At 35.6% G+C, this 26,373-nt stretch overlaps 1 protein-coding gene across 7 annotated transcripts in view; it reads left to right on the forward strand.

Moving 5' to 3' along the window:
* Window positions 1–26,373, forward strand: part of BICD1 (BICD cargo adaptor 1) — a 180,560-nt gene that overhangs the window by 143,663 nt on the left and 10,524 nt on the right. The window contains exons 7-9 of one of the 7 annotated variants that reach the window (XM_074325843.2): window positions 2,530–2,847; window positions 3,820–4,013; window positions 25,789–25,864. In XM_074325843.2, the coding sequence (XP_074181944.2) occupies window positions 2,530–2,847; window positions 3,820–4,013; window positions 25,789–25,864 (588 nt within the window). Of the gene's footprint in view, window positions 1–2,529; window positions 2,848–3,819; window positions 4,014–25,778; window positions 25,865–26,373 lie in introns of those variants that run through there. The other 6 variants (XM_019736733.3, XM_088798762.1, XM_019736747.3 and 3 more) reach the window with 6 other exon arrangements.

Raw genomic sequence — 26,373 nt, forward strand, 5'->3', positions numbered from 1 at the left:
TTTAAATCAATACAATAGATATTTTTTTCTAGAGCTTATGTGCCCAAAAGAATTAGAACCCCTCCCCCCAAAAGCTTCTAATAAGGGAAAAAAACCTACTTGCTAAAATAGCTAAATGTTATATTATCACCACTGAAATTTATTTCTGTGACTAAAATACATAAAAGTGCTTATCATTAGTATTATATGAGATAGATACCATCATAATAAAGATTAATATTCATATGAGCTAATGATTTACTTTAATACACTGTGATTTAATGAAAACTTCTAAAACATATATATATCACCAAATTCTTCACATTGCCCAACTAATTAGACGAGTATTAGTTATTACCTCCCCCCCACCGGTTTCATTATGAAGTGCCCCTGTATTGTGTTTTTAAACTTCAGGTGATTGTTTAGAATGTGTTAATTCAAGGCATTCAAAATCCTGAGATTTTTAATACGTAATCTTTTTTGTTGTCACTTTTCAATACCAAAACAAAACCAGTTATATATCTTACCTGATGCAAACTCAGTATAAAGTTCACAAAACATAACTAGGGCTATAGTTGCCGATTCAGTAAATAATTTGCACGTAGCTGATATAAGTGTAAAAGAAAATGTTGGGTTTTATAGGAGTCCAGGAATCTGCCCAGCTTTCTTTGGGTGTCAGGAGAGAAAGGCTCAAGCTTATACTTCATGATTAAGTCTCTTAGAGATGGTGTTAAGGAGGCTGGGTGCCCGAGGGACCACATAGGTGTGCGGGCACTGAGCAGAACTGACTTCTGGGTCTCCAAACATTATACGAGTTTGGGGAGTAGAGTATATATGCCTCTGGCCACTATGTGGTGGCAGGACAGAGAATGAGGATGGTGCATTAATGAAAGAAATCAGTCAGGCTTATGTGTAGAATCAAGAAAACAGAAATTTCCTCTTTGAAAAAAAAAATCAAAACATTTTTAAAGGGACGTTTAAAGTCTCATTCTAGTTTATATAAGAAATTGTTACCCCTACATAGTGTATTTTCATGGAAATTTGTTTTTTCAGGTATAACAATTTCCTTATTCCATAGTATTTTTTAAAGAAAATATTGTTATCTGACCAATTAAAACATATCCAGGGTCCTGCAATTCACATTGTATTTTACTAAGCCCTGAATTTTCTTATGGTATGCCAACTGTGCTTTTTGACATTCAAGATTAAAGAAAATGGGGACCCACCCGGATCTCAAGTTCTTTCACTACAGGGTCTATTTTTTCTTTAAAAGGCCACAAGGCTCGTGCTGATTTCAGAGTTTGTACAATATATTTTGTATAACTCTATAAAGTCATTAAACTATCTGCTAGTGCATGAAAAGTATTTGTTATTATTATCTTAGCAGGTAAATAGACTCAGAAAAAAACTCTGACTAATTGTGTGAATAATTCTTCCTTCCCAATGTGTATGTGCTCAGCTTTTACCTTTGGTGGGGAAAATAGATCACTGAGCTGATCTTCCTGCTGCAGCACAAGTGTCAAACCTGAACAAAGATGGCTGACAGCCTTGTATATCTGTATCAAATTCTGTGCAAGTCTTGGTTTTCTTTGGCACTTATTGCTTTATCATCTGGGAGAGGAATCATAGAAAGTATTCGGGTTTCTAATCCAGGCAAATCTGTCACACTGAAAGCAGTGGCAGGTGCAATCTGTACTCAATTAAAATAAAACCTATAGACATAAAGAACAAAATGTTTTCCTCATAGATATTATTATTCTTTTGCATGCTACAAGCATAGCCTATAACAAACTTGTCACATTCCTCCATGGAACACAGTAGAAAAAGCCATTGTAGTGCATCTTAGATGCTGTGAACACCACCTGAGACTTTATTGTTTACTCTTCTGCCACCGTGAGCAGCCCCCACAATAACTCTGTCCCTGGGGTTTAACATGTCACCTATTACAAATATCCCCACATGTCCTCCATTGTATAGATGAACCATCATTTATTGAACCTGCTCTACTAGTTCCCATTTGCTACGAGAGTAGGTTACCTCATTTCTTCTCTACGAAGACCAGTGTTCTAAATTCCAGTAACATTACTTTTCAACCTAAATTTCAAATTCGGTTTCACCAAGATTTTCTACTGATCATGGGTTTGTTTTTTGTTTTTTTAAGATTTTAGTGGGGAAGGGAAACAGCACTTTATTGGGGAACAGTGTTTTTCCCAGGACCCATCAGCTCCAAGTCAAGTTGTCCTTTCAATCTTAGTTGTGGAGGGTGCAGCTCAGCTCCAAATCCAGTTGCCATTGTTCAATCTTAGTTGCAGTGGGTGCAGCCCACCATCCCTTGCAGGAGTCAAACTGGCAACCTTGTGGTTGAGAGCATGCGCTCCAACTAACTGAGCCATCCGGCCTCCGGGGAGCTCAGTGGCAGTTCATTGTCTTCATTCTAGTTGCGGACAGCGCAGCTTGCTAGCCCATGTGAGAATCTAACCGGCAGAGCTCACATTCTAACCAACTGAGCCACCCATCGGCCCCCTGACCACGTTTCTGTTTTGGTTCCAGATGTGATGAATACGTCACGCAATTGGATGAAATGCAGAGACAGTTAGCAGCTGCAGAGGATGAGAAGAAGACTCTAAATAGTTTGTTACGAATGGCTATCCAGCAAAAACTCGCCCTGACCCAGCGGCTGGAGGACTTAGAGTTTGACCATGAGCAGTCCCGACGCACCAAAGGCAAATTTGGAAAGAGCAAGATCGGCAGCCCTAAAGTAAGTGGGGAGGCATCAGTCACCGTGCCCACCATAGACACTTACCTCCTGCATAGTCAGGGCCCACAGACACCCAACATTCGGGTCAGCAGTGGCACTCAGAGGAAAAGGTATGCATGCAGCAATCTTTATAGTATGGTGCAGTGGCCAGATTTTAGTTAACTGCAAAATTGATATGTTCTTATTGTGGAGGGTGGAGGAAGGGAAGGAAGGAAGAGAAAAACTGGAACTGGGTGGATAAATGGGTCTCGCTAATGTTGGTTTTTCCAAATCAAAACCTTTTTGATAACTGTGTTTATTTACTCCTTTGTGTCGCCCACACCCCACCTCATAATATAACTTCCAAGTGTCTTGTCATTATTTTTGCTGTTCCTTGTATGCATAAATATGCCTCTCCCTTACCTCCAACCTAAAAATCCATAGATAAAAGGTGGATATTAAGAACGAAACTATATTTTACATGGGTGATGATTTTAAAAGTCATTGTACCTCTGGTAATGGTGCTATTTACCAGCTTCTCTTTAATGGAGCAAGGATATGAATATGTTCTCTTAGGGGAACTTTTGTCCATGTTACCAAAACTGATGACTGACTGAAACGAAATGTTTATATTTAGGTAAAATGGAATAGAATATGTACAGCCTTTTTCTTAAAAGCAGGTTTTTGTGCTTTTTCATTTAGTATGTGAACATTGCTCGAAGAAATCACTTGTAAGGTTTTTAGTGGCTTGATTTTCTGACCTTTTTCCAGAGTCCTGGATGTTGAATTACGTACCCTGTATTTTCAGTTAATGGTAAAATTTTTATTTTAGGAACTTTCAGTAAGAAATCAAATAATATAATTATTTTCTATTTGTAGTTAAAACTGACTAACTATAATAAATCTCTTTTTCAGTATCCAATACAGTTTTCAAGTAGGGTTGTATCCTGGTGTGGAAACTAAACAATTAGCAGAAATCTTGATTTACATGTTAAAAAAGTCAAATGCCAATATAAATAATGTTGTCACTGGTGAGGCTTTGAAAGGTAATTAAAGTAAAACTTTTTTGTTTCCTATATGTATTTTCTTGGATCTCCTGCAAGACAATTTTCACCTTCCCTTTGTGATCAGAGCCGTCCCAGGACTTCAGGGGCTTCCTACCTCCAGAATTTATTAAGAGTTCCCCCTGATCCCACCTCCACAGAATCATTTCTTCTGAAGGGCCCCCCTTCCATGAGTGAATTCATCCAAGGGCACCGGCTCAGCAAGGAAAAAAGGTTAACCGTGGCTCCACCAGGTAAACATTTTTTCCTTGGGTGCATGTAATGCAAATGATTAGTTGAATAGACAACTCTCCCCTTCCTTCCAACCACTCATGCCCACCCCACATCCTCAGAGTCTAACTTTGATGACAGGTAAATTCCTCCAGCTCAAGTAAAAATTCCTTTACACTTAACCTCCTGTTTCCTCCTTTACTCAGCCAGACCATCATTCCTTAGGACTCTCCAGGGACTTCCTTTTAACAACAGCCACGGATGGAAAATGAGAGTTGAAAGGAATGGGATAAATAACGGGAAACGAGCAACAAGCACAAGGCAGGACACATACCTGGATCCTAGTTGCAATTTGGTAGCTCATAGCAATTCCATCTTGGTCAAATTTTGTCCCTATCATTTTTAATGTACTTTCAGTAAAGGAGCCATCTTAATAAAATCTCCTTTTGTAGTGACTCAGAATGTCTCCTCAATCCTTGTAGAGAAATAAAACTAAAATTCTCTAAGGTTTTGCTCCTCAGGAACATTTAGGTCTTATTATAATGTTCTTGTTGATTTATGCTTACCAATATGCTCACAATTTACTTTAGCTTCACTGTTTTACATTTTTCTTTTTCTTTTTCCTATGAAGAAACTCACTTGAAAATGTGACTTCTTGCAAATAAAGATCATCCTTTTAAGAAGTCCCTGAATGCTAACTATAGATCAGAGGTGGCACACAGGAAGCCTTTGAAACAAAATAAGCCCAAGGGCAATGACTTCTTTGGCTATCATAGAGATGAAAAATGAAAACGAATTCAAGTTAGTTGTCAACAGTTTGAAACTCAGATTTCACATGAACATCTATCTTTCTGGCTTCCTTTGAATGATTCTGAATATCTGGCGGCCCTAGGTCTGCATTCATGCATATCAGCAACCTGTTGGAGCTGTGTAGTGGTTGCTGCTTTTAAAAAGGCAAGCTTTGCAGCGGACCACAGCCCCCCTCACTCCCTATGACTTATACCCAGCCTGTTGCTCTTGTTTCTGTTACCTTCTGGCCCCTACTGTAGCCTGTGAGTTTTTCAGCTTTGCCACAGATTTTTTTTTCTCTTAATTTACTTAAATTTTACCTCCTACCTAATTTACTTCCATTTTACCTTAATTCCTTTTTGGAAACCTCAGCCTTTGGATCTCTAATACTTTCCTTATCTGATTCATGAATCAGCCTACTGATTGGAATAAGAGATGTGTGGAAATTTACAGAATATAATGTTCAAAGTTTTAAGAATGTTTGAGGAAGTCAGTAGGGACAATAAGTTGGAACAGCCTAACAAATGTACACCTGAAAAAAAAAAAAAAAAAAGACAACAAGTCTGTTGGGTGTTTCTGTTTTCACAGCTCATTTCCTATTGTTTTAGAACCCATTCAAAATTACCATGAAGTATTTGTGAATCACCAAAATGGTAATAATTCATCAGGACACCTAGCTTGAATAAATCCCACAAGTCTTTTTAGTGTGCCAGATAGATTTAGTAGCATTATCTACTAGAACTTAGAAAAGAATGGTATGACTGATAAGTAACCCTAGTATTTTAATTTAAAAGGTTTTATATCAATATGATTAAAAATTAATAAATATAACTAATAATTTTTCATTTTGTTTATGACTGTTTTATCATTGTTTTCATGAATATATATTAGGTTGGTGCAAAAGTAATTGCAGTTTAAAAGGTTAAAAACAATTGCAAAAACCACAATTACTTTTGCACCAACCTAATATTTTACATTATTGTCATTACATTGTGGAAATCATTAACATTATATCATAAACTTTTCCATGTTGCTACCTAGTCTTATTTTTGTTTTAAAAGGTTGTATCATAAATTTTATTTCAGATGTTACCACATAATCACTACTTCTTCTTAACCACGGAGATAGTTTTTCATTATTTATTATATTATGGAATGATGCTGAGAATATCCTCATGCATTCAATTTCTCATCTATTCAGTTTTTTCTGCAAGAATGAGATTACTGAGTTAAAAGTATGAACATTTTTATGTTTTTCCTGCATTTTGATGTTGCTGTCAAAAAGGGTATATCAGTATAGTCACAGTCCCACAAAATATTTTTCTCACTTCCACACACACTTCTACTACTTTATGCACACTGTACACATCTTGCATCTCTAAGGCTGGTAAACATACGTGGATGAGAGTACTATTGTGTTGTCTTAAATACTTTAGTTTTGAATAACCAAAAACGTCATTGGCCTTAGATATAACGACTGTATACAAGATTAGCGATGTAAATGATGTAGAATTCAGAATCATCAATAGGCCAGAAAACCACTTTATGACAACTTAGCATATTGATAAACCTTACATTTTTAACCATCTCTTTGAAATTAAAATAATAAAAGAGGGATGGAGGTAAAGATGTTATTATATTCCAAAGAATTTTCTATTGTATATCATGCAGACAACCAGATTAGTTCTTAATAAATTCTTAGGTGAATCCAGCAGCATTTTCTAAAAAGTTCCAGTTAAATGAATTACTATAGAAACTGACCAAACATCTACAACAAACAAATTGTAGCTTCTAAAACTATTTGCATTATTGACTATATATTATTTTTTCTCGGCTGAACTATATTGGGTAAGACATAGTAAACATTATTTATGATGATTTTACTATATAAAATGCTTTTATAAAGCTCATTAAGGAAAACTATGCCATATATATCCAATCCTAGGTTCTATGTAAGAAGTATCTTAAACCCAGGGGAAATAATAGATTTTTCTGAGTATTTTTAATTCATGAGTTTATAAGTTATTGATTATAAAGTTTAATGCTAGTAATTATATATATATATATATATATATATATATATATATATATTCATCATTTTTAAAGGGCAATTAGCTATTAATTTATCAGAATGTTTTTTGATAACCATTTTTTTCTAAAATAAATTTAGAAATAGATTTTTAATATCTTTTTAGGTAATTTTATATCTCATTCTATTAAACAACTATAGGGGGTTTTTCTATTGAGGATCACTGAAGTGATTAAATTAATAAAATGGAATTAGTTTAATTTGATTTGGGTCCTTTGGTTGAGGAATTGAGAGATGTAAATCTCATTTAAAATTTTAAGACACAAAACATAAAATATTATTTACCATATATAAGAGATCTTTTCAAATAGATTTCATTTCTGTGAGGTGGTCAGCAGAAAACCCCATCTTCCTCAAGGCACAATTTCTCAGTTTCTGGAGAATCAGCTCTCGGTGGGGCATTGATTTTCAAAATTAGGAGAAGTTTTTGTGCTAATTGATTAGTACATTGTACTAATTGATTTGCAACAATTTAGAGGAAAATTCTAATCCTTGCGTCTGACTTTGACTCAGTCTCTGCTACCTCAGCCCCTGAAATTCTGCTTCTGGCCATGGCTTTTTGATTTCCTTGTTCTTGACTTTTTCCTTCTGCATACAAACTCCAGTGTCCTCCCACGTGTGCCTGCCAGCTTTGATGAACTTGAATCAAAAAGGGACCCTGTTGTCATCAACAAGTTTGCAGTCAGGCAGCAGATACTGTACCTTCATAAAATAATAATTGGTTATTTTGTAGCCAACATTTTATCTTGATGCTTTAACGACCTAGACCTACATAAGAATAATAAAATCTTACATTTAATCAATAATTAAAATCAGTCTACCAGAATACGTAAAAGAAATCTATGTAATTCACAGGCAAGAGATGTTATTTCTGTAGTGAAGACCTAACTGCTTCATTTGTACAGGATAGGCAAGAAATCTCATACTTGAGAAAGCAGGTTTGAAATCTCTTCATGAAGAAATAGCCTAAGCGATTTGCTCCTTCCACTGTATTTTCCATGTAGAAGTTTTTTCTCTTGTATGTTTTGCTTCCCTGTATCATTTCAATTCTTTCTGTCCCTCCCCCTGTCTCTTCCCTGCCTCCCTTCTCTGACACCATTACTAAACTAGTATGAAAGAATGGTATTGTTTTAAAATCTAAAAAAATTTTAGATTTTAGATTTTACTGATTTTTAAAGCAGCTAACAGAAAGTGTTAACCTTAGCTAGGCAAATCACCCCTTTGATGTATAATCAACACTAGACACTGACATGTTGATTAGTGAAAATTGCCTTTATATTTCATTACATTCAAACAAGTAAGACATTTACTCGTCTGTTTGTTATATGGTAAAGCCTATGTTCTTGTATAAAACTACTTTTTTTTTCCCATTAACTGATTTGCTTATTCACTCATTCATCCAAATTTAACAAAATATATTGAGCATCTATGTGTCAGGCACTTGAAGCTCTTGATATAACGATATTCAAATAAAACTCCATTTGTGATCTTCAAGAAACTCATAATCTGGCATGGGAGGTAAATAGGCAAATAAATAATGATGTTAGTAGATGCCCTGGGATAAATAGAGGAATTATGGTGATTAGGAACATCCTCCCAGAAGAGATGTGAGCACTGGTCGTGAAACGTGACCTTAATAGACAGAAGGTAGGAGTGCAGGTGTGGGTCATGAAAAACGCCTCATAGGAAAGCAGGTAAACTTGAGCAAAAGCCATGAGCTTGGGGCTAGAAACTGGGGCAAGACTTGGCAGTGATGGGAAATGAGACTGGAAAGGTGGGCAGGGATTAGAAAACAGGGCCAGTTTACTGAGAACAGACTTTATTCTGTGGGCATAGTTAACAGTTTTCAGAATAGGACCAGATTTTCATTATATAAGATCACCCTAACAGCATATATACGGACACTAATGAAATGAGCAGATGAGAGTTGTAGAAACTCAGAATCAAAATGGTGAGGAGTATGCATATTTACATGTGTCTGAAGTTAGAGAAGTCTAACTGTATATGAAAGGCAGCATGTCCTGTGTACATACAACCTACTCTAACTGCCTTTGCTCCTTCATCCTCCAGTGGTTTGTATATGGAAGGAACTCAGTAAATGCTCTTTGACCTTACTCTGAACTGATGGCCTCAGTGGTTTTTTTCCCCCCTAAAGTATGTTTTTTTCCTATAAAAGCTTTTTATATTTATGTGTGATCCATTCCCCCATATCACTATACTTTGTTTTTCCACAGGATTCAATTCTTGAAATAGCTGGAGTGAACAATCTTCTGTTGAAATCTGTAATTGTTTACGCTCGTATTCTCTTTTAACGTGGCTTCCATAGAGTTCTTAACCGGGCATTTCCCTGGGCATCATTCCTAGAGCATGTTGCCCTGAGTTTGGAATCTGCCAAAACAAAAATTAATTAAAAAATGTTAATTCTCAAAATTACCAACCACATGTTGGAAATACATTTTTCTCTCTTGCTCCAATGTAATATGCAAGTTTTAGAAATTACATCAAATCTGCAAATTTTAGTGTATCATGTGTGCCACAAGAGTGGTTTTCTTTCTTGTTAAGGAATAGTCATGATTCATTTTACAGTGGAAACATACAACACCCTTAAATTTTATTCTTTCAGTATTTCTTCAAGTAGCAATTTTATTTTTATAGGAAATTTTTGGTATAGAATGATCTGAAATTGAATGTGCAATGTGAAGAATGTCATCTGAGAGATGTGTCATTAGATTCTGTCTATCTCTGTAATGACAGATAGCTAATTGAAAACTGAAAAATACAGGAATTTAGCTAACTCCTTCCCGAATAGCTCTATATTTGCTTTGCTTAGATAAATACCAAATGTCCTCCAATATTGTTGAATGTTTTGATTTTCATCCAGATAACCAGTTTTATACAAAAATATTTTGGAATTTTGAGATTTTTCCCCCCCTTATTTCTGTTGCCAAGGGTTAAGCTATATGTATCATATATACCGGTTTTACCTTGTGTATATAAATGCACAAAAAATTATGAAGGCTTTTTTGATCCCTTGTCTCTTCTAGGAAGAATTAGCTGCTTCCTCCTCTATGTCCCATGACAGATGCCACAGTCACAGTTTGTCTTAAAATCAGATTCCTCTATGAGTCTGTAAACTGCTTTTAATCCCTAGAATCTTGCCCTGTACCTTGCACACAGGAGGTCCTCAGTTTGTTGGACACCTGGTATTCAGTTCAGATTTTCTACACTATCTCAAAATATATGGCTTTATTGTTGTTTATCATGTATATAGGTAGTTCTTCTGTTGTACAGTATTATAAATAGTATAGTTCAGATTATGATTTAATGTAGGTGATGTAATAAAATCTACATAACAATTGCATTCGGAAATTTCTAAAGTCAATTATTCACTTTTCTTATTATTTAATCCAGGCAGCACATACCTATATCATTTTGGAGTTTCTTTATTTGGTTGTTTTAATATATGCATCCCCCAAACCAAGGCAATTATAAGACAATATCTATTTTAGAGGGCAAAATTTATGAATATATGTAGTGTAGAGTAAAAGTTTGAATATATATAGGCTTTCCTTATTTTATTTTTCTTATTCCTTTTTAAATGTCTTTATGGTTTTTAAGTATATTTTTTCAATAGGTAATTATGGTTCAAAATTCAAAAGGTAGAAATGAGTGTACAAATAGAAAGTAGCTCTCTCTGCTACACTGTGCCAAGCCAAACTTGTGTTTCCTCTCAGAAACATTCTCTACATATACAAGCAAATTTATGTAACTATATACATATACTCACAAATATGTATTTTTATATATGTATTAACAACATTGGACAACTACAAACATTGCTACACATGCTTGTTTTTTACTTAATATATCTTGGCTTTTTTTATATCAGTACTCATCTTTTTGTTTATTTTTAACCAGAATTTACAGATGAGAAGGAAGATATACTTGAACTCTTTAAGAAAGCTTGAAATGTTTCCATGTGTAGAATAGAAATATTTATTGCCTAACAATGAAATGACAGCTATGAAATGCTTCACCTTCTAGACCAGAGGTATTAATAAAAAGATAATGTGATAATTATATATGTAAGTTTAAATACTCTAGCAGCCACATGAGAAAAAAATAAAAAGAAACAGGTAAACTTAATTTTAGTAGTATATTTTATTTAACACAATATAGCAATAATATTATTATTATAAAATGCAACCAATGGAAGCAATTTTTTAAAAATAAACTTTATTGGGGAATAGTATGTTTCTCCAGGGCCCATCCGGTCAAAGTCGTTGTCCTTCAATCTAGTTGTGGAGGGCACAGCTCAGCTCCAAGTCCAGTTGCCATTTTCAATCTTTAGTTGCAGGTGGTGCAGCTACCATCCCATGTGGGAATTGAACTGGCAACCTTGTTGTTGAGAGCCCACTCTCTAACCAACTGAGCCACCCGGCTGCCCCCTGGAAGCAATTATCAATGAGATATTTTATGTTTTGTTATTATTACTCAGTCTTTGAAATTCAGTATGTATTTTGTATTTATAGTATAGCTCAATTTGAACTAGCCATATTTCTAGGGCTCAGTAGCCAGATTTGGCTAGTAGCTACTGTATTGGACAGTGCAATTCGAGACCTTCTTACTTCCCAGTGGTTTTAAGTAGCTAAAGGTAGAAGCCTTGCCTTCATATCCCAAAGCCTCCCATGAAAAGAAGAGTTTTAGTACTCTGTTCTGATGGGCAGCTGGGGCCTCTCCATCACTGTATTCCAGGGGAAAATGGCCGTCAGTGTCTTCTGTGCTAAGCTCACACTAGTTAACCCAATCTGTTGACACTAGTCTATTGTATTCTACTGTTTGCCCTCACTGTAACTACATAACAATCTCTATTATAAAAATTTTTAAAAACCCTCTGATTATAAGCATTTTCTGGCTTGTTATATTTAAACTGCAGCTTTGAAAGGGACTTTTTCTATCTACAAAGAATACTAAGAAAAACATAATAAGAAAAAGCCACAATAGGTCAATAGGGACCCAGCAAGGCCAATCTCTAGGTTAACAACTGTAGGCTGTCCTTTGCATTTATAAAGGTATATGGGCAGCTAGAGTGAAAAAATACTGAAGGAGATTCTCCCAACTCTGAGACTCTGATTCTATGAATACAAATTATTCTCTCCATGATTGAGACTGGAGCTCATTGTGTACAATCCATGTTTGTAAATAGAACTATATTAAAATATCTTAGCACCATATAGTTTACTTTCCATCAAGGAAAAGGAAAATTCCCATTGTCTAATAAACAGAACACTTTTTTTTTGGACACTTTAAAATATCTATGTGTTGTGAACTGACTGTACAAGGCAAGAAAGGGCAGTGTTCCGAGTTCATGCTGAATTCTTGCAGCATGCTAACACTTTGGTTTCCTTTTCAAAACTGGCGGGCTTCAGCTTCTAAACATGTACCTATTTTGTTACACTAGATGTGGAAGCCACTGATTTAATACAGAAGTGCTTCTCTGGTACCCTTCAACATGGCAGCCAACCAGACTCTTCTGAGCATTAATAAATAGTTTGGAATGAACCCTTCTACATGCTAAAGCCTGGGTTCAGCAGGTCTCCTGAGTGCTGAGCAAGTTGGGTAGGATCTGAAGGAACAGCCTGAGTTCTGGCTGTGAACATGATGCACATGATGGGTACTGCTAATGCTCATGGAAAGCCTACGCTTGCTACTACCTATTCCTTTGTTTTAAATGATATAGTGAAAATGTAGCTCCATAGCATTTAAACCTACTTAAACTGACTTAGTAATTAAACTTGTACAGTTAATCAACGAGAAAAGAATTGCAGTGCACTGGACTCGTTACACAACAGTGAAGCATACTGTCACCCTCTCATTTTTCAATCGCACAGCTGTATGGCCCTTCTTCCACACCTCTCTTTAGTCATCCATTAACACTTGCTTGGTTTTCTTGTATTTATTATGCCTGAAAGGTATAAGAGGAAAAGCACACAACTCAGAATGGTTGACTTTACTCTTTTCTATTGTTTATTTTTAAAAAGGTAAAGTGAAAAATAAAGATAACGTCATAAAGATGTCATATACTCATTAATTTTGTTGTCCTTTAAGCCAAAAACAAACAGTCAGTGATAAACTCTCAATATCACAAATTTAAAGTTTTTGTGAACTGTACATGTAAAGGCCAAGTTTGTTTTGGCTTTACTCATTACTGGACTCCCCAAATTTTCTTTTTCTGTATGATTTATAGGTTACTTCTGTCACTTCAGTGTGTCCAGTCCACAAATCAGATCTCCTTCGGAGGGACTGTTTCTTACGATGGTCTCTCATGTAATTGCATGAGTCAGTGAATATTCTTTAAGAGGTCAACTAAGTTAGAAGTAGACTAGATTGTTGCTCTTACAATAATTATTTAAAAGAAATAACTTCTGTAAGTTCAAGTGTTTGCATTTAAAGGTTTACACGAAAACATGTACATTTATTTTGCAGGGTAATGGTTTAGAGCAGGACTGTCATTTTAACTTCACCTACTTTGAGTGCATATAAAGTTCGTACTTTTTCAGTTGAAGGAAATATATACTTTCCTCATGTTAAGAACTTTTTTGCTGCTCTGATGCTGTTCATCAGTCTACTTTTCTAAACTGAGCCTCATTTGTCAGTTCTTCATTGCACTTAAGATTATGTCTTAATAAAAGTCAAAAATCAGTTTGGATCATAATAACTGAAATTAGAAATTTAGAATAGGAAGGGTTACCATTTACTTTGGCCAAATGGTACCCATGTTCCTGGCACAGACATCCCAATAACGATGCTGCTTAGTTCACCTTAAATACCTATTTCTGGCTTTCCATGCAGTCCTGGCTCCACTTCTTTTCATAGAATCCTTTAAAAAAACAAGTATGGTATACTCATTTAGTCTACGTAGGTATTTATAGACTAAGCCAGTATGTGATGACAGTAGAATCAGTTAAACATAAATTCTTTTCTCTTTTTATGCACTACTTGACATCAAAAGCAAAAAGAGGTAAGTTGGCTATAAACCTGTAGGTGAATCTTATTTTCTTTAATAGATTTATTCCTGACAGCATTGCTTTAATTAAATTTGTACAAGTCAAATACTTTTACATTAGGAAGCTTGTCATTGTACATCTTTACTTGTTTTCTTTGAAAAATGAATAAGCACGTTCTATAAACTTGGATTTTTAAAACACTTAATGTTTAAATATACTGTTTTTCCTTTAACTGAATTAAACTTATGGTTTAATTTGCTTATGAGGACATGGCGCATTTTGAAACACTTGGTTTAGTTTTGGGTTTTCTGAATTGTTTCCCCCCAAAAAATGTGGGTTACATTATTATAAGTATTTCTTCTTTCTTAAAAAAAAAAAAGCCAAGAAACAACTGACATTGGTGAAAGCCTATACTTTTCAGATCCATCGCTTTATAGAAGAGGATGCCCTGAACCTCTCAGAACATTTTCTAGTGTTGATTTTTTTTTTTTAATGAAAAAAAAATTAAATAAGAAAATCAAACACATTTCACTGAGTGGTGTCTCATATTTTTCTTGTTTGAGACATTTTTGCAATTGATCCTTTTAGTGGGTTTTTGGTTATAGTTCATTTAACTCAATTCTCTTTTGTTTCTTTTTGATGATGATGAATTTTGACATTTCAACAGTATAGCTGGTCTTTATTTGATACATGCTTTTTATTGACCTTACTTAATGAGAACCGGCTACCATACCACCTTGCGTTAACTCTGTGCCAGCTGACATTTTTCTTGGGAAGGACATTTCTGAACAAAAGGTTATTTTCTAAAAGGTGTTTAATTGGTTTAAGAATCTGGCAGCAAAATGTACTTTTACCTCTTGGTGCCACTGTATTTAATTACCCTCTCCACCTTACTTTCCATATCTTCCTACCATAGGCTGTTGATTACATGCTCATTGTTTAATTGTAAGTTGTTCATAAGCAGAAAGTTGACTGCACTGCAGGGCATTTTTGTATTTCTCTTTTGCAAGGTTTGAAATAAAAATACATAATGAGTATTGCTTTGTTTTACCAGCTAGTCATTTGATATTCATCAGGCAATGAATATTCATCAGCAAATGGAAAGCTTTGTGAAAATTTATGTCTAATCTATAATCATCGAACAATATAAAAATGCTCCCTCTCCTTAGCAAGTCACACTTTGATTCTACGTTGCTGAAGAATATTTTAATGCTTGTCACCAAAATGTGATAAACTATATAGAGTTGTCATTATATAAAGGCAGAGCCAGATAGTTTTAAGGATTTGTTACCTAGTTATATTTTTGCATTGTCTATATTGAAATTTTTTTTGTGTTTTAACAGTTTTGTCTATTGTTCTCTGGAAATTTTTAATGAATGATTGTATTGACTTTCAAGGATATAAACATATAATGGGATTTGCTGTGTTAAACACTGACGTAAAGTTAAGGCTGAAGTGCCTGGTGACATAAATTAGCAGATAACACCTGAATAGTTGGAAGTTATGATGTTGTCCTATCTGTGGGTAATTTCTGAGAAATTAATGTACTAACAGGATATATGATATGTTTGGCAAAAAGGGATGAGATAGCCAACTCTATGTGTTTGATTATAAAGTGCTAAAAGTTGTTCGCGACTATCCATTTTTATTAGTCAATGCACAATTAAATTCATCATTAGATTTTTGAAAATATTTCAACTTTTCCTAACTACTGTTTATATTTATGTAAATGTTTCTATCTCATGCTCTCCTTATTATTTTTCTTTATGTGATGTTTCTACCTTAAATCTTTCCTTTTTTTCCTAAATTCTCTACTCTGTATGTCTGTTATTTCAACTTATGTGTATAGGTGTCTATAGGACTACTTAAGTGTTCAAGTTGTTCCTACTAGGAGAATGTATTTTGATGCTTCTTTCCATTAACTTTTCTGTTAATTCACTAATTAATCATTTTGTAGATTTAGTGAGGAATAATTTAGTATTGATGTCATTTGGTACACTTTAATAATGGCAATTTAAAAATTATTTTCAAGATGTATATGTGAAAGTCTTACAATTATCAAAGAAGAATAATTAATCACCTGATATCACTAAATTAGCTTTAAAATCTTGATCAGCTCACATTTTCTCCTTCTTATTCCTTTTGTTAGACAAATGTGGTGATGACAAGAATGTCTAAATTGTAAACTCTTCTTTGAGTGGATCCATCAGAAAATGGCATTTAGAAAGTACTAATAAAGCAACAAATCCAAGGATGCTTTAGGGGAGGTGAAGTCAGTATTTTACCACAATGCAAATTCCCCAGGCAAACTACTGTGGGGAAACAAGAAATTGTCAGGCAAGGTCCTCTCTACTTTCAACTGTGTAGCCTGATTGAGGAAATTAGATCCACTGCTCAGAAAGCAGTCGTCAATAACTGTATACAAGAAATGCTGACAGAGATAAGTGCTGGAATTAGAGGCAGCAGACACTTCTTCTGGAGTGGTCAGGAATAAAGACTGAAACTTGTTAGTTCTGAACAGACCAAGAAAAGAGAGCGCATTTCAGATGAATGTAATGATAGGAGCAAAAGGCTTGTCAAAATTATTTCATTGCTTAGTCTATTTTGGGCATTTTTAATTTCACTGTTGTTAATGGCATCTACTTTTGTTTCTTGAAGCTGAAAACCTCAAGGTCATCTGACTAGCTCCTATCCATGGATCCTGGGCTACATGCTCTCACAAACATTCTTTCACCTGATCTACGAGATTGGTATTTAATGTCCTCACTTAACAGGTAGAAAAATTGAGGCTCAGACAGTTAAGTTACTTCCTCAGTGTCCCTCAGCTACTGGTTGGTGGAGCAGGGATCTAAACACAAAGTTCTTTCTGATGGTCTCTAAATCTCAGGCTGAAATGAGGAAAAGTTAAGGAGCGTAGAGGAGAGAGAATAAAAAGGAAGGCAAAGAGATCATATACTATTATACCACAGAAACATCATTGGCAAATGGAAGGAAATTATTGTGATATACCCATTATCCATTCAAATGGATTATTGTGTAAAACCCACACTTAACACGTTGCGTATGGATCACGAGAATCTTCGTTTTTTCTGAGCCATGCGTTAAGGACGGATAACAAGAATTCTCATTTTTACTGTTGACTCTTTTTACTTTGCACATTTTATTGAATTATTTGTGTTTCATTAATATCTAACGGGCAAATATCGTTAATGAATAAAGTCTGCATCATATGTACACTTTTTAGAATTCATATTATTTTTTTTTCTAAAAATATAGTGACTTTGAATCGGATACATTTTTTCACCCATGAGTCATTTCACGTGTTACAGTCACAACAGTGGATGTACGAATAAACAGAGTTTTCCAGAACTGTAGTGATTTGTTTATAACATTTGGAACCTTAGTATCCCTTAGGCGATTTTGAATTATGTTATTTTTGGAAAAACACCGAATTATTTTATTTAACTCTTCGGTGATACCTCATGAAATACATATTGTAAACTCATCAATGCAAAGTTATAGGAAGTTGAAAGGAATTATTTTCATATTATTGGCCATAGTTACGCAACAATGCTACTATGCATTGCTATGTTCAACATATCACGCATTGCTATGCAACAATGCTACCATTCGCGTTAGAATGGATTGTTTTCAAAGCTGCATTGTTCTCCATTGCCACTGCACAAAGGAAGCTGCTTTCTGCAGTATCACACCAGGAGGGATTACTAACATCATAGGTGAGTAAATCCTAAAAAATTCCATAGAAAAATAATAAATGACATAGAAGCATTTACGCTTTAAAGAGAAGGGTGCATTTTAAAGTAGTTTCTTTTAAAAACCTGCCGGAACAGAGGGGTATGAGGGATTTAAACCCCGCCGTACGCAACGTGTTAAGACCTGAGTGTATGCAGAAGTTATTTCAGGAATTATGGGGAGCACCTTTGAGCTATTGTCATATTCACAAATACCAGAATTCCTGAATTTAGGAGGCTTTTAAAAAAAATAATTATGCAGTTTTTCTGTCATCACTTCAGTGCACAGTGCAGAGAAATTTATATTTTTATACTAACATAATTACTCAAATTTCACATACTATCATCAATTTAGTTTTCCACACTAATGGCTTGACCACTTTCACGTCTCTCTAAAACATTTTTTGCTAAGAAGAAAGTCTGCTGAAATTCAAGTGCAGATTTTCATTTAGAATTTGTGCTTCTGTCCTTCTGTATATATTTTTTCCTCTGAGTTTCCTTGAATTAAAATGTATGTATGTATGTATGTATGTATGTATGTATGTATGTATGTATGTATGTATTTCAACCCTAGGACTGCCTAGATTTTAGAAGAATTCAAGAAAAATTCTTGGTTTATTAAGACTGAAGAGGTACTGTTGGTAGAGGAAGAGGGAATAATAACTGCTTCCACTGGAGCAAGTAAAAAGTCTCTGAGGGGCTTAAACAACAAACATCTTCTCCCAGTTCTGCAGGCTAGAAGTCCAAGGTCAAGGTGGGCAGGTTTGGTCTCTCCTAAGGCCACTGTCCTTGACTTGCGATGGTTGTCTTCTCACTGTGCCCTCACATAGCCTTTTATCTGTGTGAATACCTTCCTGGGTCTCTCTGTGTGTCCTATATCTACTAATCTCTGTTTATAGGGAAATCAGGGTCCACCCTAACTTAATTATGTCTTTAAAGATCTGATCTCCAAATATAGTCATCTTCTAAGGTACAGGGTTAGTGTTTCAACACTTGAATTTTGAGGGGACATGTTTTGTCTTTAACAGGCTCAATGGGACATTCTACGGAAAGGGCATGGGGTCAGTCAGACCCTGAGCTCAAGTTCCTCTTTCCCAGGACCCTCAGAAAATTACTCAACTCTTCTGATCCTCAGTGTTCTAATTTGTGACATGGGGATTATGAGAACCAAAGTCAAATGAGTACCCTGAACACTAAAAAGCTTTTGTTCACTATAAAAACTATACAGAAAGTGACCATGCATAAATTTTTCACCTCCCTAGGTCTCAGTTTCTCATTTCTAAAATAAAAACAAAACCTATTTCTTTGAGTTTTTATGAGGATTTAAAGAGCTGTTGCTTGCAAAATGTTTAGCTTAATGTCTGTGTATATATAGCATTTAATAAATATTACATGTTACCTTATTTTTCATCCTTTCCTCTTCTACATTCCTTCTGCATGCTCTTCCTTTTCTGTTATTGCCCAAATCCCAATTAGGCAAATACTTTGGAAGAACCTGGCTAGGTTTGCAGAAAGTAGAAAGAAGGTTATCCTATGGACATAAAAGAGGATGCCTCTATGCCTTGATGATTAACTATGGAGTTCTCTTAGAACAATCCATAACTGTCTGTCCATTCTTAATCTAATAGCTTCCATAACTAAACATTTTCGATTTTCTACTAACAGTTAATCATCGGTCCTTATTGAAAGGTCCTTAATGAATATTGACTGTTTACTCCAAGTAGGTAAGAGTTTTGTTCTGAAGTGATATATATTTGAAAATAATAGTGATGTCATATTCTATTGTTCAAGCAATTGTTCAAGTGGGTAGATTTAATTAGCAAACCTATGTTCCTTTAACAGTCTTAGAAACAGTACACCATGTTTACAAATATATTAACTGTCTCGCCAAAAGGTACTCTTTGTGTCATGAATTGCCATTTTTCCAGCCAATATGTAAGTATATGAGTTGCCGCTTTCAAAATGAGAAAGGAAAAAAAAGGAAAGCACATATCCCTTTCCTTCTCACTTTTCTTGTTGAAGGAAAGAGGCTAAAAAATTGTGGCCTTATGAAAGACAGGGGAAGAGGTCCCAGGGAGAAATAGAATATGGAAGTGAGAAGGTGAATTCCTAGGTGTGCCAGAAGAAGAAATGTGGAAGTATAGTTTTTATACAATGGAAAAGAAAGTAGTTTCTCTGACCTGTAGACCAACAACCTTGACGCTGATCTGAGGAAAATTTCTGGAAATTGATGGGTTTTGTATGTTCAATGTAAAGTACTGAACTTGCTAAAAGTTCAGTTGGATTGCCAATAACCAGCATTAGTTCATCAAGAATGACTTACGCTGAGCTTACCCTCATTCTCTATCTCATAAGACCAGGGAAAGTGGTAACATAATACATCTGACTTTTGGCAAACAACTAACCAGATATTTTATAATATTTTTTAGACAAATAGAGAAATTCTAGATGACAATGTAATTGTTTGGATTCATAATTGGTTGGACATGTTCAAAGGGTCCAAAATCATAGATTGATATTTATGAAATACTGTCTCTACTTAGCCTGGCCTTATTATTAGTTGCTAATCTTAGATAAAGATGAAGATATCAAGCTCATAACAATCACATTTTCTGATTTAAAAGAGAAAGAGGAGAGACAAGTTAATCTGCTAGATGACAGAATAGGATCTAAAAGATGTTTGCGGTAGGAAAGGGTGAGACTTATTAGAGATAAATAAAGCTAAAAGTATATAAAATATTGCATTGGAATTCCAGACACAGTAAGTACAGGATGGAGGAAGCATGACTTGATAACACCATCTATAAACAAAGTAAGCTCATGGGAAATCGCAGTGTGATGTGACTGCCAAAAAAGTGCCAAGCTTCTGGTGTTTTAATAGAATCAGGATGTCTCAGATGAGGCAAGACTGCCACTCCACTTCACCAATCACATGTTATCATACCTGATTTCCTTTCTGGACCCCTCATTTTTAGAAGGTTGTACGCAAACTGGAACATGGTCGGGGAGCAAGGAGAAGAATGAGGGAAGTTGAAATAGTGTCTTAATGAGCAAAAACTTGGCCTAAGGAAAGCTCAGGGGACAGAGATATGTTTCATGGGAAAGTGCATAGCATAGCACCTGGCAGAGTTTATGGTCATGAGGGAAGGAAATGTGATATGGAAAATAAGATCACATGAAATGGTAGGGATGCATTAATACTCAAGTCAGGAAAACCAGGGGTTGGAGAGCGAGCCATTCTGTAGGAGACTGTTGACCACAAATTGCTACTGCTCTGCCTTCCCCAGAGCATCTGGGGACCAAGGACGCCATCCCTGCAGCACCACTAATCATCCTGACCAGGTATGGTCTCTATAGGTCAGTTTTGACCCACTCTGTCCTCTCCAACTCCCACCACTGTCATCTGAGCCAGGTGTGAAGCACAAACCTAGAGGTGTGCTTCACGAGAGGCTCTCACCCTCCCATTTCGAACAGCCACCAGTGGGCTCATGGACTCCCTAAGGCATTGACTTTTCTAAATTGCATTGAAAAGTTTAAAAATAGCAGAAGCCTGAGGAAATGCATGACAAGGCTTTCTCTCCCTGCCAATGAAATTCATTAATTTCAGCTACCTCTTTATAGAAACTGGATATTATCCCCATCCCAGCACCCTTTCTCTTGCTTTGTGTTTTAGAGGTAATTTGTTGCCTTCAAATTACTATGTCAACTATCTGGTGAAGTTCTTAGATTTTTTTTTATTTTATTTTATGACCCTGATATTTTCTAGAGGTAGCTGGTGTCAATTTGAGAAACAATTAGAGTAGTGAGTAGAAAATAAGCCTTAGCGTCAGAAAAGTCTAAATTTAAATCTTTGCTCTGCCACTTCCTAGCTGTGTGACCTTGGGCAAATAAATACAAAGGGTGCCAAAAAAATGTATACACATTTTAAGACAAGAAAAAATTGTGCTAAAATTGTAATAATATATACTGATAACAAAAGATGAATACAAGTCACATTTGACTTCTGCAATTACAAGAGGTGCTCAAAGTGGTTACCATCAGTGTCCAGACACTTCTGATTACAGCGAACTACTGCTTGGGCAACGTTGGTGTGAGGCCTCCTAGATCTTCCCATGTGCATATCACACTCAGTACCATGTGTCTCAAACTTATTACGAATGCGTGCAATTGTTAGGTGTATTGGAGGTTCTGTTGCATATTCATGCCTTCATTATCATTGTACTTCCACAACGTTCTCGAATTTCAAATACCACTTCAAATGGTCTTGTGCACAAAGAATGACAACCATGCTTCCGCCATTTTCTTTGTCCTGCCTGTTGCATGGTGACGTTAGCATTCATTTGATTAATGCCATCTTTTGAGCGAACGTCGTACTACACATTGCTACCATAATTCAATTCAACTTCAAAAAGTAATACGTAGATAACATCTCTTAAAATGTGTATACATTTTGGCACTTCTGTATATATGGTGATCATGTATTAATTTAATCAATAAATGTTTGTGGAGCACCTCCTGTGATGCCAAACTCTGTATTTGTTTCTGGAAGGAAAGATCATGAAAAATGTTAAAGGAAAAGGTCTCAGGATATATGAAATTTTGATGTACTCCCATAAATCAAAAATACTTGTTTTCCTCATGATAGGAATAGTGAAAATAAGAACCCCAAAGTGCTGCTCAGTTATCTAATATAAAGTTCCTAGGACAAATTACATCATGGTGATTCAGCAAATAATTCCCTTCCTTCATTCCTCTCTTTTCTGCCTTCCTTTCTACTTGAGACCTTTGTTCAGGGAGGAATGTCATACAAGGGTATTCTCCCTAGTAATCAAGACAGACCTGTAGCTGCTTTAAGCAATACTATCTCGTATTCATCTCTGCCCTTGAGGCACTAACGATCTCTGAAGTATGCTGTGACATTTTTCAGGCTTATCACCTTATAATATAAATGTACAGTGGTATTAAATTCAATTCTGAACATTTCAAGTAAACACTTGAGTTTTTATAAAATATTTAATTACTATTAGTAGAGAACATAAACAGTTAATAGTTGCTAAGAAATTCTTAGCCAACTCATTTTTTTAGGTATACAGCATAAATGTTACAACCTCCAGGAAGCATTCCCTGACCACTTAGATTGTTTCTGCTCTGAGATCCCTACACTTCCCTGTCATAGGAAGCAATGCAGTGATGTGTCTGTAAGTTGAATTCAGCCCATAGTATCCTGGATTCAAATTTTAGCTCTAACTCTTAGTGAATTTTCACAAGTTTCTTAACCTAAGTCCCCCTTCTCTCATCCCTAAATTGGGATTCATAAAACGGGGTTAAAGAAGAGTGTGCACATTAAGTGCCTGCACAGTTCTGGGCACATGGGAAGCAATTAGTAAGTGTGAGGTGTCATTGTCATCATCATCATCACCATCGTCATCGTCATTTTAAGTGCTTATTGAATATGCTTATCTTTCTCAATTGACCAGGAACCATATCTCCTCCATTTTCCTTTTATCCCCACCTCCTAACATAGTTTGAGAAACATCATAGCAGTTTAATAACTTGACTGTTAAATGGTTGAGGCAAATTTTGGTGACTCGTATGACGGCAGTGGCACCTGGGGTTGTGCAGACCTCCTCCTTGAGACACATAATTTTCAATCTTTTATGCCCTCAAAAGCAGTGAGATGAGGCCTAGTTCCTTCGGGAGTGAGTCTATGGTACCAGCTCTTAGAGGAAGTGAGATTGTGTAAAGCTTACAGCATCTCGGAGCTCAGAGATTTTCTCAGTCTCCCAACCCACCCCTTCTATTTTACACAGTACATGCTAACACACACTGGCCATTCAGCTAGGTCAGACATGCATGTGACTGGAGTGCTGCAGACCCAAGAAGAACTTACAGGGCAATTAAGTTGGAGTAATACAGCTATTTTTCAAATGTCGTTGTTTTCATCTGTCACCGTCTTATTTATGGAATTTGTTTTAAGGATAATGCTCAGCTAATTACTTATAAATAATAAATTCAATTAATAATAACAAGAAGAATAATTAGCCAGAGGTGATGATACTTTTAAAGAAGAAAAAACTGATACCCACCGCAAATGTGAGAAATGTCCACCACATATTTAAACAGTTAATTAAGGGAGTGCTTATAATCCTGCTCACCTGCTTTCTAAATTTTATCACAAAACATATTTCAAATGAATGATAATAATCTGTGACTGCATTGGCAAAAAAATATTTCTAATATAAGTGAGATATAGAAAAACGTTTAAACCGTGTAAATACTCTAATTGGTTTAATTCTAGGGCTTGCCATTACACAAAGGCTGAAGTTCTGCTGTAGAAGAGCTTCATTTACACACACACACACACTCACACACACACACACACACGCAATGTAAGACATAAGGCCAGACTCCAGGGCGGTTTTCCAAGGGTTCATGTTCATTTGCATCCATTGCATTTACCCAAATACACCCTAGGAGGACGGCACACACCTGGTTAACAGAAACAGAACTACATGTTTGGTGGCCATAACAAATTAGTCCAAGGCATTCCTAAATTACCACTTAGATAGGAAAACTGTTGGGAAAGATAAAAGGAGCAAAAGGAATTCATTCTCTAAGACTCTGAGTTTCTACAAAAGGGCATCATTGAGCTAATCAAGCTGCAAAATGGGAAAACAAAGAATTAAAGGAAAAAAATTGCCCATAGCTGAGAAAAAGGAAATATTTGTTACATTTGGAGGACTTTTACTGAGTGTGGATCTGATAGTAGTAAATGAGAATCAGATCTTGTTCCTATTCATAAGTAATAATTAAGTTACCCTGCAACAAAGACCACCTTGCAAGGGGTCTCTTCAATAATGATGTTCTCTTGAAAGAATTCAAACCAAGCCTGCCTTATATTGTGTTCTACTTCGCGTCATGGGCAGCTTTAGTGTGTCTTATACAAAAGCATCAGCAACTTTCACAATTTTTGGTATTCTGGAGTTATAGGCAAGTTTTGTTACAATAGAGAACCTACTGGTTTTAGAACATGTGATACTTAGGTACAAGCTTTAGAATGTAGGTTTCAGTACAGCCTCACTAACTCAAGGCTGCAAATCTAGAATTTGTGATAATTTGTCTTAAATATTATCTATATAACATAAAGGGAAAAGAGGTATGCTAATAAGCAAATATATAGTCTAAGCAGTTAGCAAGAGCAAATGCTGCAATTATTTAACAATAATTGAATTTTTAAGTCTAACACTAATTTTAACTTTTTTGCAAAACCTATTTTGTGGAAATATAATCTATGCATTTAGAACCAGCTTTTTGGGTGATTCTAATATGGTCAGCCTGCTACCAGTAAACAGACTGTTCTTTGATTATTTTAGAACACCCAGCACATGGTCTTTCTTAGAGTAGGTGATTAGCGTAACTGATCAGCTAAAGCATGGACTTTTTTTTATTAACTAGCACTTTGTTAACCTAGTATGAGTTATCTTATACGACTTTAAAATGGAAAAAATAGAACAAAAGTAGATTTCCCATTCAGGTTAGCTTTCTCTATCAGTCCAAGTTATGAACAATTTACTATATAATAAACAATCTAAGATTTCTGCTAACAATTCTTGCTTTTGATAAATAAAATCTATTTTCAGAAAACTGAAAAGATGATTTCCTTCTCCGATATCCTTCTGTTAATCATGGAAAAGATTGTTTTGCATGCTTTTCTCAATGTACCTATGGGATTGAGAATATGCCCATGTGTCCTGATAAAGTCAGTTATCTGAATATATTCCACTTTGGAATAGCAGATCTAAATGCTAACTAAGTAACTACCATCATGTTCAAGTTCAGAACTTGATATTTCATAGTATTAATAGGCCCTTTATTTTTAGATGTGTCGAAATACCAAATATGAATGGTCACATATGTCCTAATGTACTTGAGAAATCTCACTACTAATTTTGTGTCAGTAATTTTTTAATATTGTATTTAAGAAAAAAAGTTTCTATCCTTTCTATTGGCATGATTCAGAGGGGGAACAAAGCTTAATCCAGATGTTTTGTGTGAATGCACATTCCTCACTAAATCTCTTAGGCAGCTGCTTTAGTGACTGTGACTAACATGATACTCTGTCGTCTCTTTGTATACATGTCTAATTTATCAGTTTCTTGTAGATTGTCAGCAGCCTGCTGCCTCCGTACCGCCACAGTGCCCACAACTAGCCGAGAGGCAAGACTGCCCAGCTGTCAGGTAAATTCAGATGTCCTTTCTTGCCCCAACCAGCTGCATGTCAGATCCACAGACCCCAAGCTCTGCTTTCCAACCCCATAACCTCCTACACATAATTATATTTGCTACATTTTATTTCAAATGTGGGCAACACAAACACACATTGGATACCTGAGGTCCTTACGTGCCCTGTGGAAATCCAAGAGAGCTAGAGTTTATTTTACTGGCCACTGGTGGGTAGACCAAAGGCTGCCTTCAGCTCCCTTGTGTAAGGAAATATTTGGATTACTCCAGTGTGTCATTACCTTCTAAAACAGAAAACCTGGAATCGTTAGGATGTTTGGCTTACTTTTTCTTTTGTTTGTCTTTTGTCCTTCGAATATAATTATCAGGCACACAAACAGGAAAGATATAAAGGATGTCTAATGTCTGTTCCAAGACAACTTTATGAAAGTTTCTGTGTTCTGTCCATTCAATGCCCTCATTAAAACTGAAATTGAAAGGTGGAGAAAAATTTGTAATTGACATTC

The sequence above is a fragment of the Rhinolophus sinicus genome, chromosome 1 (assembly GCF_057876585.1).
Source record: "Rhinolophus sinicus isolate RSI-liver-muscle chromosome 1, RSI-T2T, whole genome shotgun sequence".
Classification (NCBI taxonomy): Eukaryota; Metazoa; Chordata; class Mammalia; order Chiroptera; family Rhinolophidae; genus Rhinolophus; species Rhinolophus sinicus.